This window comes from Heterodontus francisci, chromosome 3, assembly GCF_036365525.1.
Source record: "Heterodontus francisci isolate sHetFra1 chromosome 3, sHetFra1.hap1, whole genome shotgun sequence".
In the NCBI taxonomy this organism is placed as follows: Eukaryota; Metazoa; Chordata; class Chondrichthyes; order Heterodontiformes; family Heterodontidae; genus Heterodontus; species Heterodontus francisci.
This window is the reverse complement of record NC_090373.1, coordinates 65,359,064-65,374,956: the sequence shown is the minus strand read 5'-3', so window position 1 is coordinate 65,374,956 and position 15,893 is coordinate 65,359,064. Positions and strand designations below refer to the sequence as shown.

Genomic DNA, 15,893 nt, shown 5'->3' with positions numbered 1-15,893 from the left:
GCTTCCATGTCCCCCTGCCAACCTGCTGGTCGTCCTGTAAGTGACAGTCGGCCAGTAAGAGGCAGTGGTCGGAGAAGAACACCGGCTTGACGTCGGTGGATCCGACCGGGACGGGACACAAACAGGAAGTCAATCCTGGAACGGGCAGACCCGTCCGATCTTGACCATGTGTATCTGCGCTGCGCTCCGTCTGCAGGTTTGCTGAAGACGTCGTGCAGTTTGGCATCTTTAACTGTTTCTATTAGGAATCTGGACGTAGCGTCCAGTTTGCTGTCGTCACTGCCGGATCGTCCAACCGCATCGATGATGCAGTTGAAGTCACCGCCTAGGATGACCGGCCTGGACGTCGCCAGCAGCAGTGGGAGCTGCTGGAAGACCGTCAGCCACTCGCTGCGTTTTACCGGGGCGTACACGTTGATCAACCGGAGCGGAGCGTTGTTGTACATTACGTCTGCTACGAGGAGGCGACCGCCCACCACCTCCTTAACTTCGGAAATGGTGAAGTTACCTCTCCGCAGCAGAATACCCAGGCCGGAGGAACGGCAATCATTACCCCCCGACCAGATCGATGGCCCATGGGACCACCATCGCGACCACTGCCTGTAGGTGCTGAGGTGTGGTATTCCACACTCCTGCAGAAACAGTAGGTTGGCTTTGACCTTGGCGAGGTAATCCAAGGTTGAAACACATTGCGTAGTAGATTTAATGCTATGCACATTAATGGAAGCAATCTTTACACCCATTTTTTAAAAATTAGTTGTTGCTTCCCATATCATTTGTCCTTGCTAGTCCCAGTCCTTTGGGATTTTCCTGCATACCCATCGTGTGAGCAAGCTGTTTCACAATAGTTGGGCTCAGAAACCCCTCCTGGTTTTTCATGCAGGGGTTGTTCCGCTGGGGTGACATCGGGGGGGTCTTGTAGGCAGCAAAGATTGGGTTATCCTCTGCTGCTTCCATCTGTTCCTCCTCGAAAACATCACTGCTCCCGGCTTCCCGGATCTGAATTGCGCCAGACATGTCTTTGCTCTCGGTGTCCCGTAGCTGAGACGCGTTGGCCACGTCGTTACGTGTGGCGCTTTGGGGTTGGGGCATGCCAGGCCCATCACAGCTTCCAGTGCCCGGGGGCTGGGATGCTTTATCTTCCATCTCCTTGGAGTTCTGCCGCCTCTTTTGAAGGGGCTGTCGTTCCAGCATTCCCCCGTCCAGTGAAGAGGAGCTGTTGCAGTCTGATTCAGAAGGTAGCCTCCTCTTGACACTGGTTTGGGTGGTGGCCTGTTCCGCTTTTGGATGTTTTTTCTTTGTGGTTTTCCTCTGGACCACTTGCCACTGACCTGTTTGTCCATCTGCTGCCTTCTCCTCCATTGATTCTGTCTGTGGAGGAGGAGTTTCCGAGCGCAGGTTAGGTGCTGGGTCGCTGGTTTCAGCTGCCTCCCCTTCCTTCTCCTTCTCAGGTTGAAGTTCCTCACTGCGGAGAAGGTTGCTGGTCTCCTTTCGAACACCGGACGCCTTCGTCGGACCTTCTCCAGGCCTTTCCTTGGACCTTGCCGCCTGAGCATAACTGAGGCAGCGTTTGGGGCAGGTTTTGTAGAGATGGCCTGCCGCACCGCATAAGTTGCAACACTTAGTCTGCTTACAGTCCTTGGTCTGATGGCCTTCCTCCTTGCAGTTCTTGCAAACAACCTTGCTGCAGTTGGCCGCCACGTGACCAGATTTGCCACAGGTGCGGCAAACTCTGGGCTGCCCAGCGTAGACCAAGAAGCCTCGACTTCCCCCGATAGCAAAGCTGGAGGGAGGGTGGATGATGGCTCCACTGGGATTGACCTTCAAGGTCACCTTGACCTGACGCTTGCTGGTCCAAATCCCAAAGGGGTCCTTGACATCAGTGCTGCTGCCGGCCACCTCGACGTACCTGGCGAGAAAGGTGAGTACATCCACCACCGGAACATGGGGGTTGTAGAGGTAAATCGTCACCATCCGGTCCCGTTGTGACGGAAGCGTGAAGTGCGGCTCCGCTGTGAGGATCGACAGTGGCGCCCGGTCCCCTTTCTCCTTGAACGCCTTCAGGAACTTGATGCATCCCGCCACGTTCCGGAACGTCACGTCGAAGTATCCACTGATGGGGAAATCCTGCAGGCAGAAGACGTCCGTCGCTTGAAATCCGCAGCAATCGAAGAGAATTTTCTTGATGAAGAAAGTGCGATCGACCGGTGCATCTCCTGGCCCGAAGCTCGAAGATTGGTTATAGCCATTTTACTCAAAGCTTCCCCAGGATCAAAAGGCAATGATCATGGTCTCTTCTCAATCAAGTAAGCACTGATAAGAACAGATACGACACTTGATCTTAGCCAAAAGGCCGAGAGAACAAATATTTTTTTTTTATTTCCAAAATATACTTTATTCATAAAAATCTGTAAAAATTACATTGCCAGACAGTTTCCAAACAGCACCAAAAAATACAAACATTGCAAGGGAGATCAGTTTCCTTCAATACTGTCATGAGTTCCTTCCCAACCCTTCCGTTTCACAATTGTCATGTCAATTACAGTTTTACATTTACAGCAATTCAGAATATTAACGATACAGTTCGAGGGGTTTCCCATGGATCCAGCCCCTCAGTCCAGCTTGGTGGGGGAACCTTACACTGTGGTCTTTCCCCATTGAGCCTTTGCTGCGGCTGCCCCAAGCTTTAGTGCGTCCCTCAGCACGTAGTCCTGGACCTTGGAATGTGCCAGTCTGCAACATTCGGCGGTGGACAACTCTTTGCGCTGGAAGACCAGCAAGTTTCGGGCAGACCAAAGGGCGTCTTTCACCGAATTGATAGTCCTCCAGCAGCAGTTGATGTTTGTCTCGGTGTGCGTCCCTGGGAACACAGACTCCTGTGTTACAGAGCTGCTTGGGATGAACCTTGACAAAAACCACTGCATCTCTTTCCACACCTGCTTTGCAAAGGCACATTCCAGGAGGAGGTGGGCGACCGTCTCTTCCCCACCACAGCCAACGCGGGGGCACTGGGCGGAGGGGGCGAGACTTCGGGTGTGCATGAAGGATCTGACGGGGAGGGCCCTTCTCACCACCAGCCAAGCTACGTCTTGGTGCTTGTTTGAAAGTTCTGGTGATGAGGCATTCCGCCAAATGACTTTGACGGTCTGCTCGGGGAACCATCCGACAGGATCCACCGAGAGAACAAATATGAATCAGGAAAGTGTGCAGAATTCTAAACATACCCTGGAACCAAGCAGTTAAAGAGAAATGGAGCCACAATGATTAATACACCTTTAGGTCAACTAATGACCCATATTTTATGGAATAAAAATATGAAAGCAAATCTGTCTCTTCAATGTGCAATAAATTTCGTCATCTCCCTGGCTCCAGAAAATGGAGTTCAGTGCAGAAATGTCAATCTAAAATAAATAAAACTCCATCTTCAGGACTGGATAATAGCCTTCGTTTTAGAAGGGTAGCAAGGATAATCCAGGAAATTATAGGCCGGTGAGCCTTAAGTCAGTGGTCGGGAAATTATTAGAGAGGATTCTTCGGGACAGGATTTACTCCCATTTGGAAACAAATGAACTTATTACTGGGAGGCAGCATGGTTTTGTGAAGGGGAGGTCATGTCTCACGAACTTGATCGAGTTTTTTGAGGAAGTAACGAAGATGATTGATGAAGGAAGGGCAGTGGATGTTGTCTATATGGACTTCAGTAAAGCCTTTGACAAGGTCCCTCATGGCAGACTGGTACAAAAGGTGAAGTCACACGGGATCAGAGGTGAGCTGGCAAGATGGATACAGAACTGGCTCTTTCATAGAAGACAGAGGGTAGCAGTGGAAGGGTGCTTTTCTGAATGGAGAGTTGTGACTAGTGGTGTTCCGCAGGGATCAGTGCTGGGACCTTTGCTGTTTGTAGTATATATAAATGATTTGGAGGAAAATGTAGCTGGTCAGATTAGTAAGTTTGCGGACGACACAAAGATTGGTGGAGTTGCGGATAGTGATGAGGATTGTCAGAGGATACAGCAGGATATAGATCAGTTGGAGACTTGGGCGGAGAAATGGCAGATGGAGTTTAATCCGGACAAACGTGAGATAATGCATTTTGGAAGATCTAATACTGGTGGGATGTTTTCAGTAAATGGCAGACCCCTTAGGAGTATTGACAGGCAGAGAGATCTGGGCGTACAGGTCCACAGGTCACTGAAAGTGGCAACGCAGGTGGATATGGTAGTCAAGAAGGCATACGGCATGCTTGCCTTCATCGATCGGGGCATAGAGTATAAAATTGGCAAGTCATGCTGCAGCTGTACAGAACTTTAGTTAGGCCACACTTAGAATATTGCGTGCACTTCTGGTCGCCACACGACCAGAATGACGTGGAGGCTTTGGAGAGGGTACAGAAGAGGCTTACCAGGATGTTGCCTGGTCTGGAGGGCATTAGCTATGAGGAGAGGTTGGATAAACTCTGATTGTTTTCACTGGAATGACGGAGGTGGAGGGGCGACATGATAGAGGTTTACAAAGTTATGAGTGGCATGGACAGAGTGGATAGTCAGAAGTTTTTTCCCAGGGTGGAAGAGTCAGTTACTAGGGGAAATAGGTTTAAGGTGCGAGGGGCAAAGTTTAGAGGGGATGTGCGAGGCCAGATCTTTACACAGAGGGTGGTGAGTGCCTGGAACTTGCTGCCGGGGGAGGTGGTGGAAGCAGGTACGATAGCGACATTTAAGAGGCATCTTGACAAATGCATGAATAGGATAGGGATAGAGGGAGACGGTCCCCAGAAGTGCAGGAGGTTTTAGTTTAGACAGGCATCAAGATCGGCGCAGGCTTGGAGGGCCGAATGGCCTGTTGCTGTGCTGTACTGTTCTTTGTTCAGAAGTGCCACAAATTTTAATCTCATTCTCAAACTTCTGTCAGGAAAGCTTACAGACTGACAGTTATAGATATATTAGAAGGAATAAAATATAACGATTCACAAGATAAATAGGATAAATAGGGGAGGCGGTGGCGTCGTGATATTATCACTGGTCTAGTAACCCAGAGACCCGGGGTATTGATCTGGAGACATGGGTTCGAATCCCACTACAGCAGACGGTGGAATTTGAATTTAATTAATAAATCTGGAATTAAAAGCTAGTCTAATGATGGCCATGAAACCATAGTTGATTGTTGTAAAAACATATCTGGTTCACTAATGTCCTTTAGGGAAGGAAATCTGCAGTCCTTACTTGGTCTGGCCTACATGTGACTCCAGACAGACAGCAATGTGGTTTACTCTTGCATGCCCGCTGAACTAGAATAGCAAGCCACGCAGTTGTACCTAACTGCTAAGATAAGGAATGAAACCGGCCGGACCACCCGGCATCGACCTAGGCACCGGAAACGACAACAGCAAACCCAGCCCTGTCGACACTGCAAAGTCCTCCTTACTAACATCTGGGGGCTTATGCCAAAGTTGGGAGAGCTGTCCCACAGACTAGTCAAGCAACAGCCTGACATAGTCATACTCACGAAATCATTCCTTACAGACAATGTCCCAGACACTGCAATCACTATTCTTGGGTATGTCCTGTCCCACCAGCAGGATAGACGCAGCAGAGGTGGCGGGACAGTAGTCAACAGTAGGGAGGGAGTTGCCCTGGGAGTCCTCAACATTGACTCCGGACCCCATGATGTCTCATGGCATCAGGTCAAACATGGGCAAGGTGACCTCCTACTGATTACTACCTACCGCCCTCCCTCAGCTGGTGAGTCAGTACTCCTCCATGTTGAACACCACTTGGAGGAAGCACTGAGGGTGGCAAGGGCACAAAATGTACTCTGGGTGGGGGACTTCAATGTCCATCACCAAGAGTGGCTCGGTAACACCACTACTGACCGAGCTGGCCGAGTACTAAAGGACAAAGCTGCTAGACTGGGTCTGCAGCAGGTGGTGGGGGAACCAACACGAGGGAAAAAGATACTTGACCTTGTCTTCACAAATCTGCCTGCCGCAGATGCTTCTGTCCATGACTGTATTGGTAGGAGTGACCACCCCACAGTCCTTGTGGAGATGAAGTCCCGCCTTCACATTGAGGATACCGTCCTTGTGTTGTGTGCAACTATCACCGTGCTAAATGGGATAGATTTTGAACAGATCTAGCAATGCAAAACTGGGCATCCATGAGGCGCTGTGGGCCATCAGCAGCAGCAGAATTGTACTCAACCACAATCTGTAACCTCATGGCCCGGCATATTCCCCACTCTACCATTACCATCAAGCCAGGAGACCAACACTGGTTCAATGAAGAGTGCAGGAGGGCATGCTGGGAGCAAAACCAGGCATACCTCAAAATGAGGTGTCAACCTGGTGAAGCTACAACCCAGGACTGTTTGCATGCCAAACTGCATAAGCAACAATGCAATAGACAGAGCTAAGCGATCCCATAACCAACGGTTCAGATCTAAGCTCTGCAGTCCTGCCACATCCAGTCATGAATGGTGATGGACAATTAAACAACTAACTGAAGGAGGTGGCTCCACAAATATCTCCATCCTCAATGATGGGGGAGTCCAGCACATCAGTGTGAAAGATAAAGCTGAAGCATTTGCAACAATCTTCAGCCAGAAGTGCCGAGTTGATGATCCATCTCGACCTCCTCCTGAAGTCCCCAGCATCACAGATGCCAGACTTCAGCCAATTCGATTCACTCCGCGTGATATCAAGAAATGACTGAAGGCATTGGATACTGCAAAGACTATGGGTCCTGACAATATTCCGACAATAGTACTGAAGACCTGTGCTCCAGAACTTGCCGCGCCCCTAGCCAAGCTGTTCCAGTACAGCTACAACACTGGCATCTACCCGGCAATGTGGAAAATTGCCCAGGTATGTTTTGTACACAAAAAAGCAGGACAAGTCCAACCCGGCCAATTACCGCCCCATCAGTCTACTCTCAATCATCAGCAAAGTGATGGAAGGTGTCATCAATAGTGCCATCAAGCAGCACTTGCTTAGCAATAACCTGCTCAGTGATGCTCAGTTTGGGTTCTGCCAGGGCCGCTCAGCTCCTGACCTCATTACGGCCATGGTTCAAACATGGCAAAAGAGCTGAACTCAAGAGGTGAGAGTGACTGCCCTTGACATCAAGGCAGCATTTTGCGAAGTATGGCATCGAGGAGCCCTAGCAAAACTGGAGTCAATGGGAATCAGGGGGAAAACTCTGTGCTGGTTGGAGTCATACCTCGCGCAAAGGAAGATGGTTGTGGTTGTTGGAGGTCAATCATCTGAGCTCCAGGACATCACTGAAGGAGTTCCTCAGGGTAGTGTCCTAGGCCAAACCATCTTCAGCTGCTTCATCAATGACCTTCCTTCAATCATAAGGTCAGAAGTGGGGATGTTAGCTGATGATTGCACAATATTCAGCACCATTCGCGACTCCTCAAATACTGAAGCCGTCCATGTCGAAATGCAGCAAGACCTGGACAATATCCAGGGTCGGATTGATAAGTGGCAAGTAAGATTCGCGCCACACAAGTGCCAGGCAATGACCATCTCCAACAAGAGAGAATCTAACCATCTCCCCTTGACATTCAATGGCATTATGATCGCTGAATTCCGCACTATCAACATCCTCGGGGCTCCCATTGACCAGAAACTGAACTGGAGTAGTCATATAAATACCGTGGCTACAAGAGCAGGTCAGTGGCTAGGAATCCTGCAGCGAGTAACTCGCCTCCTGACTCCCCAATGCCTGTCCACTATCTACAAGGCACAAGTCAGGAGTGTGATGGAATACTCTCCACTTGTCTGGATGGGTGCAGCTCCAACAACACTCAAGAAACTTGACGCCATCCAGAACAAAGCAGCCTGCTTGATTGGCACCCCATCTACAAACATTCACTCTCTCCACCAGCGACGCACAGTGGCAGCAGTGTGTACCATCTAAAAGATGCACTGCAGCAATGCACCAAGGCTCCATAGACAGTACCTTCCAAACCCGCAACCTCTACCATCTCGAAGGAAAGAGCAGCAGATACATGGGAACATCACCAGCTGCAAGTTCCCATCCAAGTCACTCACCATCCTGAGTTGGAACTATATCGACGTTCCTTCACTGTCGCTGGGTCAAAATCCTGGAACTCCCTTCCGAACAGCACTGTTGGTGTACCTACCTCACATGGACTGCAGCGGTTCAAGAAGGTACCTCACCTTCTCAAGGGCAATTAGGTATAGGTAATAAATGCTGGCATAGCCAGTGATATCCACATCCCATGAATAAATTTTATAAAAAGGTCAGAAATTTAAATTTTTTTTCCTGCTCTTGTATCATCATCAAAAATAGCTGAGGTAAATTATTTAGACCACAGCAATAGGCAAGGCTGTTTTTGTCGAGATTACAGGGTGATTTGATAGAGTTGTTTAAAGTTATGAAGGAATAAAACAGTATTGATATGACAGATTGAAATTATGAATGGGTGTGACAGGGTAGATAAAAACACGGTTTCCAGTGGCTGACAGGTTTAGAATGGTAGGAAGGGTGGGCGGTGGTGATGCGGGTGTAAAGGGTGCTGGGAAAGAGTGAAGTGGTTTTTCTTTTCAATGTAGTGGATAGAGTCTGATGTTTGTGTATGAGCTGGGAACGATCAATCCCAGTATTAGCTATAATTGCTTCTCATTTAGGAGGCGGGAAAAGGCCCAGGGACCAAAGTGAGGCATGAGCTAGCCCATCACACCAGAGAAAACGCATGTAAATTTCTTCTCATTTGGGGTGTTTGTTAGAATTACTCACAGTGACAGGGTAGGGAAAGGGAGCTGGAACTGATACTTGATGGGGTTGGACGGGGTGCCATGTTATTTCTTAATATGGAGAGGGTGGGAAAGAGACCCAAAATGATTCTTAAAGCAGGGGGCAGTGAACAACATGGCCTTGTCACAGATGGTAGATATCAGAAAAGGAGGTGTGGTGTTTTGAGGTAGGAAGTGATTTTGGAAGAGAGACCTGGGAGCTCTTCCCCAGTGCTTCACAATCACAATAGTTTTTTTTGAGGTTCACTGCAATTTGTGTTGGGGCAGTTTAAATGTGGGTTTGCTTCTGAAGGTTCTTTCTGCTGCCATTTGCCATCTTGGCTAAAGCATTTCTCTTTGGGGATATTCGGGGTCTAAATTATTTGGCAGTTAGATAAAAGTTTAAGCAGACTGGAAAATTTCAGAAGACTTGGTTGTATTGTTGGGAATGTATGCTATTAGGAATAGAAGGAGATTATCTGTAATACCAACTTCTTTGCACTGCAACCGTATTATTTTTTCAATATATTTTTAAATGTTAGTCTAACTGATAACATGATCTAAATGGATACTTGCAAATTTTAAGGTTAAGGTAGTATATGTTGCTTCTGTATAAAGTTCTAAATCTCTCCCTCTTGGAAGCAGAGCCCTTAATGTGACCTGGCATTTCAATTTTTAGATATTCACCGAGAGCCTACTCTGTTCTAGTCGTTTGGAGAATATCCGCTTGGCTGGGCAAATGATGCACTGTAACAGTATATCTGTTGACCCGCCTATTAGTGCTGCTTCCAGAAGCAAGATACAATCCAAGGTCAACTATGAGAAAAGCATCAAATTGGTTCTTGCTGCTGCCAGAGAGTATTTTGACTCATCGGCCACCTTGACTGATAATTGCATGGATTTGGCCAGGTAATTTAGACTTTACATATTTTTATATATATATATTTAATACACAGTCTGTGTGTTTGGTTTTAATGCTTGTGATGTTAAAAAAAACAACCTTTTGTATATTAAAATTATGACTGGTGCAGCACTGCTGGAACTGTTATTGTTAATACCAGAAGTTTTTATGCTTGCGATGCAAAAGCTGCTTCTACAATTAAACCCCAATATTCTGTATCAGTTCAAAAATGATCAACATGAAACACCAGTCATAGATTGCCATCTTCTGCTTCCCCTGAAGAAGACTTCCAGATAGGTTTGTTGCCTGGAAGATTATACCTCATGTACACTCGACTAACTCCTGGAATGAGAGGGTTATCTTATAAGGAAAGGTTGGACAGGTTAGGTCTATATTCATTGGAGTTTAGAAGGATGAGAGATGATCTTAAAGATATAAGATCCTGAGGGGACTTGACAGAGTGGATGTTGAAAAGATGTTTCCCCATGTGGGAGAGACTAAAATTAGAGGGCACAGTTTAAAAATAAGGGGTCTCCCATCTAAGACAGAGATGAGGAGAATGTTTCTCTCTGAGATTCGTGCATCTGTGGAATTCTCTTCCTTGGAGAGCAGTGAAGGCAGGATAATTGAATGTTTTTAAGGTAGAGGTAGACAGATTCTTAACAAACTAGGGAGTCAAAGGCTTTCGGGGGTAGGCAGGAAAGTGGAGTTATATCCACAAACAAATCAGCCATGATTTTATGGAATGGCAGAGCAGGCTCGAGGGTCCGAATAGCCTACTCCTACTCTTAGTTCATATGTTCGTATGTACGGAAGATCGTAAGCAATGGAGCGTACAATAAGTTAAACGTGTCCAAACCTTTAGTCTTGGTGGGTCACTTGTTGCATATAGTTGAACCCGATGCAAACAATAATTCAAAATGCTGCTATTGAATTAAATACTAATTTTGACTAATTAAATCCACAATAAAGCACACCTCCCTGAGCTAAATTTCAGAAGTAATTAGAATTTTCCACCCATGAAAGAGCAGTGCAGAACACCTAGACTGTGAAATTCCAACAGTTAAATACAGCACAGTAGGAAATACAAGTGCAAATGAAAGTGGCTGCCTGTATTTTTGACTGGATAGCAGTGGCCTGCATGTTACACAAAGCCAGTAAACCATAGTTTTGGAATCCTAGCATTAAGTTGACCCTGATTTGTCCGTTGTCACTTTGATATATTGCACAATTTTTTTTGTGCTCCTAGTAACTAATGGGGCTATATTCAAGCGATGTTAAGCACTGTTTCAGCTGCCAATTGTTCTAACTTTGTATTGCAATCTAATAGAACCCTCCTTTCCACCCATCCCCCTGAGAATTCTGTTTTAAATAATACTAGTGACATTACTTATTGCAAAGATTTAAAATGAAATAAAATCAACACGTGAAATGAGCATTTGCGTAGGGGTGTACTGGAGGGGTGACATCACAGTTCTTGACGAAACATGTGTCAAATTCAAGCTCATCTGGAGCTTGGTGGAAAAATGTACTTGATAGTTGCTATCTGTTCAGTGGTGAGGATGCAAGGGGTCAAGAGGCAATTCGGGACACAGGTGAAGCTGGCTGTTTAACATTGTGGAGGAGTAAATAAGCTAGATTTATGAAGCTGCTAAGTTCGCTTTTTTTCTGCACACCTTTTATTCTGCATTGTCATCCTGTGGATTTGTGATGATGCTAATATAGATGCTGAGTTTGAGTGAAAATAAGAGTTTCAGTGCTGGGTTTTGAAGCTTATATTATGTGACAGTTTTTTAGCATTATACATGCTAGTCACAGCACTGCCTACAGGAGTAACAGATATTCCAGGTAAATGGTGAGAATTTTGAAAGCTTTTCTATTGACAAAGCCTGATGTAGATGTCTACCACGCAATTTGAGATGGAATGTTGCGATCTGCTGAAGAAAAGCAGTATGGTAGTGTAGTTATGTCACTGGACTAGTATTCCAGAGGCTTGGATTAATAATCAGGAGATCAGGAGTTTGAATCTCACCATGGCAGTTTGAGATTTTGAGTTCAGTTTACAAATCTGGGGGAAAAAAGCTGGTATCAGTAAAAGTGAGCCAAGAATTTATGTTGCAAAAATGTTGAGGTTTTTTGAAATTTTGTGTAATCCGCAGAGTTTGTCTTGTTTCTCTTTCTTTCTCACACATGCACACACGCACTCACTCTTTCTCCCTGTCTTTGTTACTTTCACAGTTTTTCTCTCTCTACTTCTCGCTCAGCAGACAGAGAGACAGAAAATCTCTTGGCTATCATAAATGCCACTGATACATCCTGAGAAATTATGCACACCTGACATGCTCCAGCTACAGGTCCTGACTTCAGCTGAGAGTCATCACCAATGTTCCCTGTACAATTTTGTTGTTGTGCATGGCCAGATTTTTAAATTAAAAAATTTTTTTTTTTGCACAGCCATGCATGCACGTTATTCAACTCGGAATGAGGCTTTTGCAGTAACTTCAAGGCTGCTGCGCGGCCGTGTGCGTTGTAGCTTAGCAGGAACACTGGTCATCACTCTGGAGAAATAAGTATTAAGTCCAAGGCCAAGATGTTGGAGAGGCTGAGGTTTTGAAGTAAAAACTTTAGTTAAGGCATCAAAGACAATTCGGTAGGAATATTTAGTCATGTTATTGTGAAGCATGTAATTTTTCGATTTATAAAAAGTGGCAAAATTTTCTATATGCGTCAACATTTTTAATAATTCTTCAACAAAAAGTGGGAATAAAAGTTAACATACAGTTTTCCCACTTATATTTACTTTGGATTTTTGGACGTGTTGATATACAGGTGTTCCAATACAAAAGCGCGACACAGGAAGAAAGGTCCATGGGTACTGATGCTGCGTGCTATATACAACATTTTTAAATATCTAGATATACAACAAGATTACACATAGTAGCTGTCTGTGTGTTATATTTGAATTAGTTGATCTCTAATGAACAAAGAGAAAAATTCCCACTGACTGCCTCTTTCCCACTGTGTTAAATCTCTGCCTCAGTTTTGGAGTTTGTGTTTCGCTGTGTTTATTTGTTCTCTGTGTATTGCTCTTCCATACTTTTTACATTATTTCATTATTCTTCTCTTTGTCTCCAAGCTGTGTTGTACTCCTTTTCTGTCATTGTGCAGTTCTTTCTCCCTTTATCTGATCTATATAATTCAAAAATCTATGGCTCTCAGATCTTCATTGACGAATGTATTTAAATTTCCTGTCTTACTTTTGTTGAAGTACAGAATGCACTGCAAGATGACAATCAATACTGGGTCAGTGGTGGGCACTATCAAAATCCTGGGGGTTACCATTGACCAGAAACTGAACTGGACCAGCCACATAAATGCTGTGGCTACAAGAGCAGGTCAGAGGCTGGGAATTCTGTGGCTCATCTCCTGACTCCCCAAAGCCTGTGCACCATCTACAAGGCACAAGGCAGGAGTGTGATGGAATACTGTCCACTTTCTTGGATGGGTGCAGCTCCAACAACACTCAAGAAGCTCAACACCATCCAGGACAAAGCAACCCGCTTGATTGGCACCCCATTCACCACCTTCAACATTCACTCCCTTCACCACTGACGCATAGTGGCTGCAGCGTGTACCATCTACAAGATGCACTGGAGCAACTTACCAAGGCTCCTTTGACAGCACCTTCCAAACCTGTCACCTCTATCACTCAGAAGGACAAGGGAAGCAGATGCATGGGAACACCACCACTTGCAGGCTCCCCGACGAGCCACACACAATCCTGACTTGGAACAATATTGCTGTTCCTTTACTGTCGCTGGGTCAAAGTCCTGGAACTCCCTTCTTAACAGCACTGTTGGTGTTCATACACCCCATGGACTGCAGTGGTTCAAGAAGGCAGCTCACCACCACCTTCTCAAGGGCAATTAGGGATAGGCAATAAATGCTGCCCTAGCCAGCAATGCCCACATCCCACGAATGAATAAAAAAAAATCTTTGGGTGGGAATAGGCTGCCTTGAAGTTGGCACAGCATGGACAGGTAAAAAGAAATTGGGGCATTGTGGGTTAGGCAGAAACCTGGAGTGAAAGAGATTGCTGGGCTGGGATTTGGGAGCAGAGCTGGCTGTCTGAGGCCTAGTAACACTGCTGGAATGGAGCTGGGTATCACTCAAAGCTGAAGTATGTCAGCAGTAGAGTGGAGTGGGTTTAGGATGTGCATTTATTGTGGAAAAACTGAATGTGGGCAACACTAAAAGGCTGTGGCATCCCTGGGCCATGAGTTGAAGTGCGGTAGCTCAGAGTTAGGTGTTCTAGCAACACGGAGAGAAGGTGAAATCCACAGGCACTTTGGGAGACTGGGATCTGACAGTCTGTGGGGGCGGGGGATTCAACATTTTTCTTAACTCCATTGAGGAATAGATGACATATGGTACAGTTTGGAACATGGAAACATCAGAAGGATGAGGGAAGAGACAGCAGAGGAGAGCTCTTCAGGTATCATTGAGGTGGAGGGAGGATTGGGGGCAAAGCTGTTAAAGGTTCAATCTTCGTAGCAGATTTAAGATAAAAAGAGGGGTCAGTGTATCAGTGGCCAGGAGCTGGACAACGATAATAATCAACAGTTAGAAAGTGAGCAGAGGCTGGATGTGAGCAACATAAAGTTTGATTTCAGACAGAGAAAGCCATGAATGCTGGCATGAAGGAGTGTGATATAAGCTGCATGTGAGAATGTGGGGGAGGGGAGGCATTGAAGGCAGAGAATTCACTGCATTGATGCTGTGCCAAAGATGGCGGTAGAATAATTTTTGGAGCGAGGTCTTGGATAAAATATGTCAGCTAGAGAAATAAGAATAAGAGTCAACCCAAAAGTCTAAGTCAGGGGGAGGTCTGACAGGTTAAAATTATTTGTTCCACTTTTAAAATAGTAAGAGAAAAGCAAGAACTTGTGTTTGTTCCCCAGAACATCTGAAAGCAGATCACGGTTGTTACGACCAGGTGAGAAGGGGTCTCGGGGTTCCCTTTCAGCCTTTCTCTGGTATGACCATAACAGGGTTTAATTTTGCAAAACATTGTGTTTTTAGCTCCCCCTTCAGTGAATCCTTGTTCATCGCTTTCCAATTGTAAATCAAAGAAATCAATCAAGACAGGTTTTCTTAGATTTAAGCAGGAAAGGTAAAAGATTATTCATCTTAAACTCTAATTCGGTTAATGACTACGAATATGCAACGCGACCACGCTAGCATGCATACGCGATAAAAACACGCAGATAGAGACAGAAAAAATAGAAAAGAATAAAGGGGAAAAGTTCGAGGCAATATCTGTTAGTTATTTGCTGCCCTTTGAGTTCACTGTGGAGTCTTTGGTTGCCGGTAAGTCCTGCTATTTGTTGGGGCCCAGCTCACGCTTCAACTTGTTTCGATGTCGGAGTCTTTTCTCTTGAGGTGTACGTGTCTTCCATGGGTCCGTTGGCTTGGGAGAAGGTGAGAGAGAGAGAGCCAGCCAGGAGAGAGAGGCTGTCTTGTTCCAGGTTCCGGTTCAAACTGCCATCTGTTCCTTTCTGTGTGGCACAATTCAAAAAGCCCCAGGTTGCCCAGCAGGTTAGTCATGTGACTAGTTCCTTATTTGGAACAGTTTCTCCTGCGAGGTTTTTGGATTGTGTTATTTTAGCAGGCCCTGGAATGCGCTTCTTTATACCTTGAATGTCTGGTGATCAAAATCCATTTGAGTTAATTGGATCAGGGAATAGTGTTAGACTCCACAAGCAGTGTCTCTTACAATGCAAATGTCCTTCCAGCCCAAATGTCTGGTGATCTTCAAACAAGCCATTTCTTCACTGTAGCAACAGTTTAAAATCAGTGTTCATATGACAAAATTAATATGCCTCATTCTTGGCAGGTTGGGGGTGGGGTGGTGGTTCTGCATGATAAACCCAGCGGAATGAAATGTGATTTTTAAAAAGAGCATTTCATTAAAGGGGACTAGAGAAATGTTGAAGACAAGAAAACACACCTGCATCTCTCTCATTCATTCAGAACCCTAACAATTGTTACAGCCTGCCTTTTCTTCGTAGCAGTGCTGCTTTAAATGGCCCTTTTTGGCATCCCATTAAACATGTGGTTTTTGGGGATGTTTTTCCAGTTTACATATTTCCATGACTGCCTAAGGTGTCTTTGTTCTTGTTAAGGTCTGCAGGGAGAGGGTTAGGTTTAATTAGCCCTAGGTTGGAGTTCTGT

The 15,893-nt window shown here is 45.7% G+C and overlaps 1 protein-coding gene and 1 pseudogene across 1 annotated transcript in view; one reads left to right on the top strand and one right to left on the bottom strand.

The window, feature by feature from the left end:
• The window catches only part of nbas (NBAS subunit of NRZ tethering complex), a 308,007-nt gene that overhangs the window by 145,862 nt on the left and 146,252 nt on the right, over positions 1-15,893 (top strand). Inside the window, exon 30 of the mRNA XM_068028531.1 lies at positions 9,438-9,667. Coding sequence (XP_067884632.1) covers positions 9,438-9,667 — 230 coding nt within the window. The remainder of the gene's footprint in view (positions 1-9,437; positions 9,668-15,893) is intronic.
• Positions 2,257-2,366, bottom strand: LOC137368116 (U2 spliceosomal RNA; annotated as a pseudogene).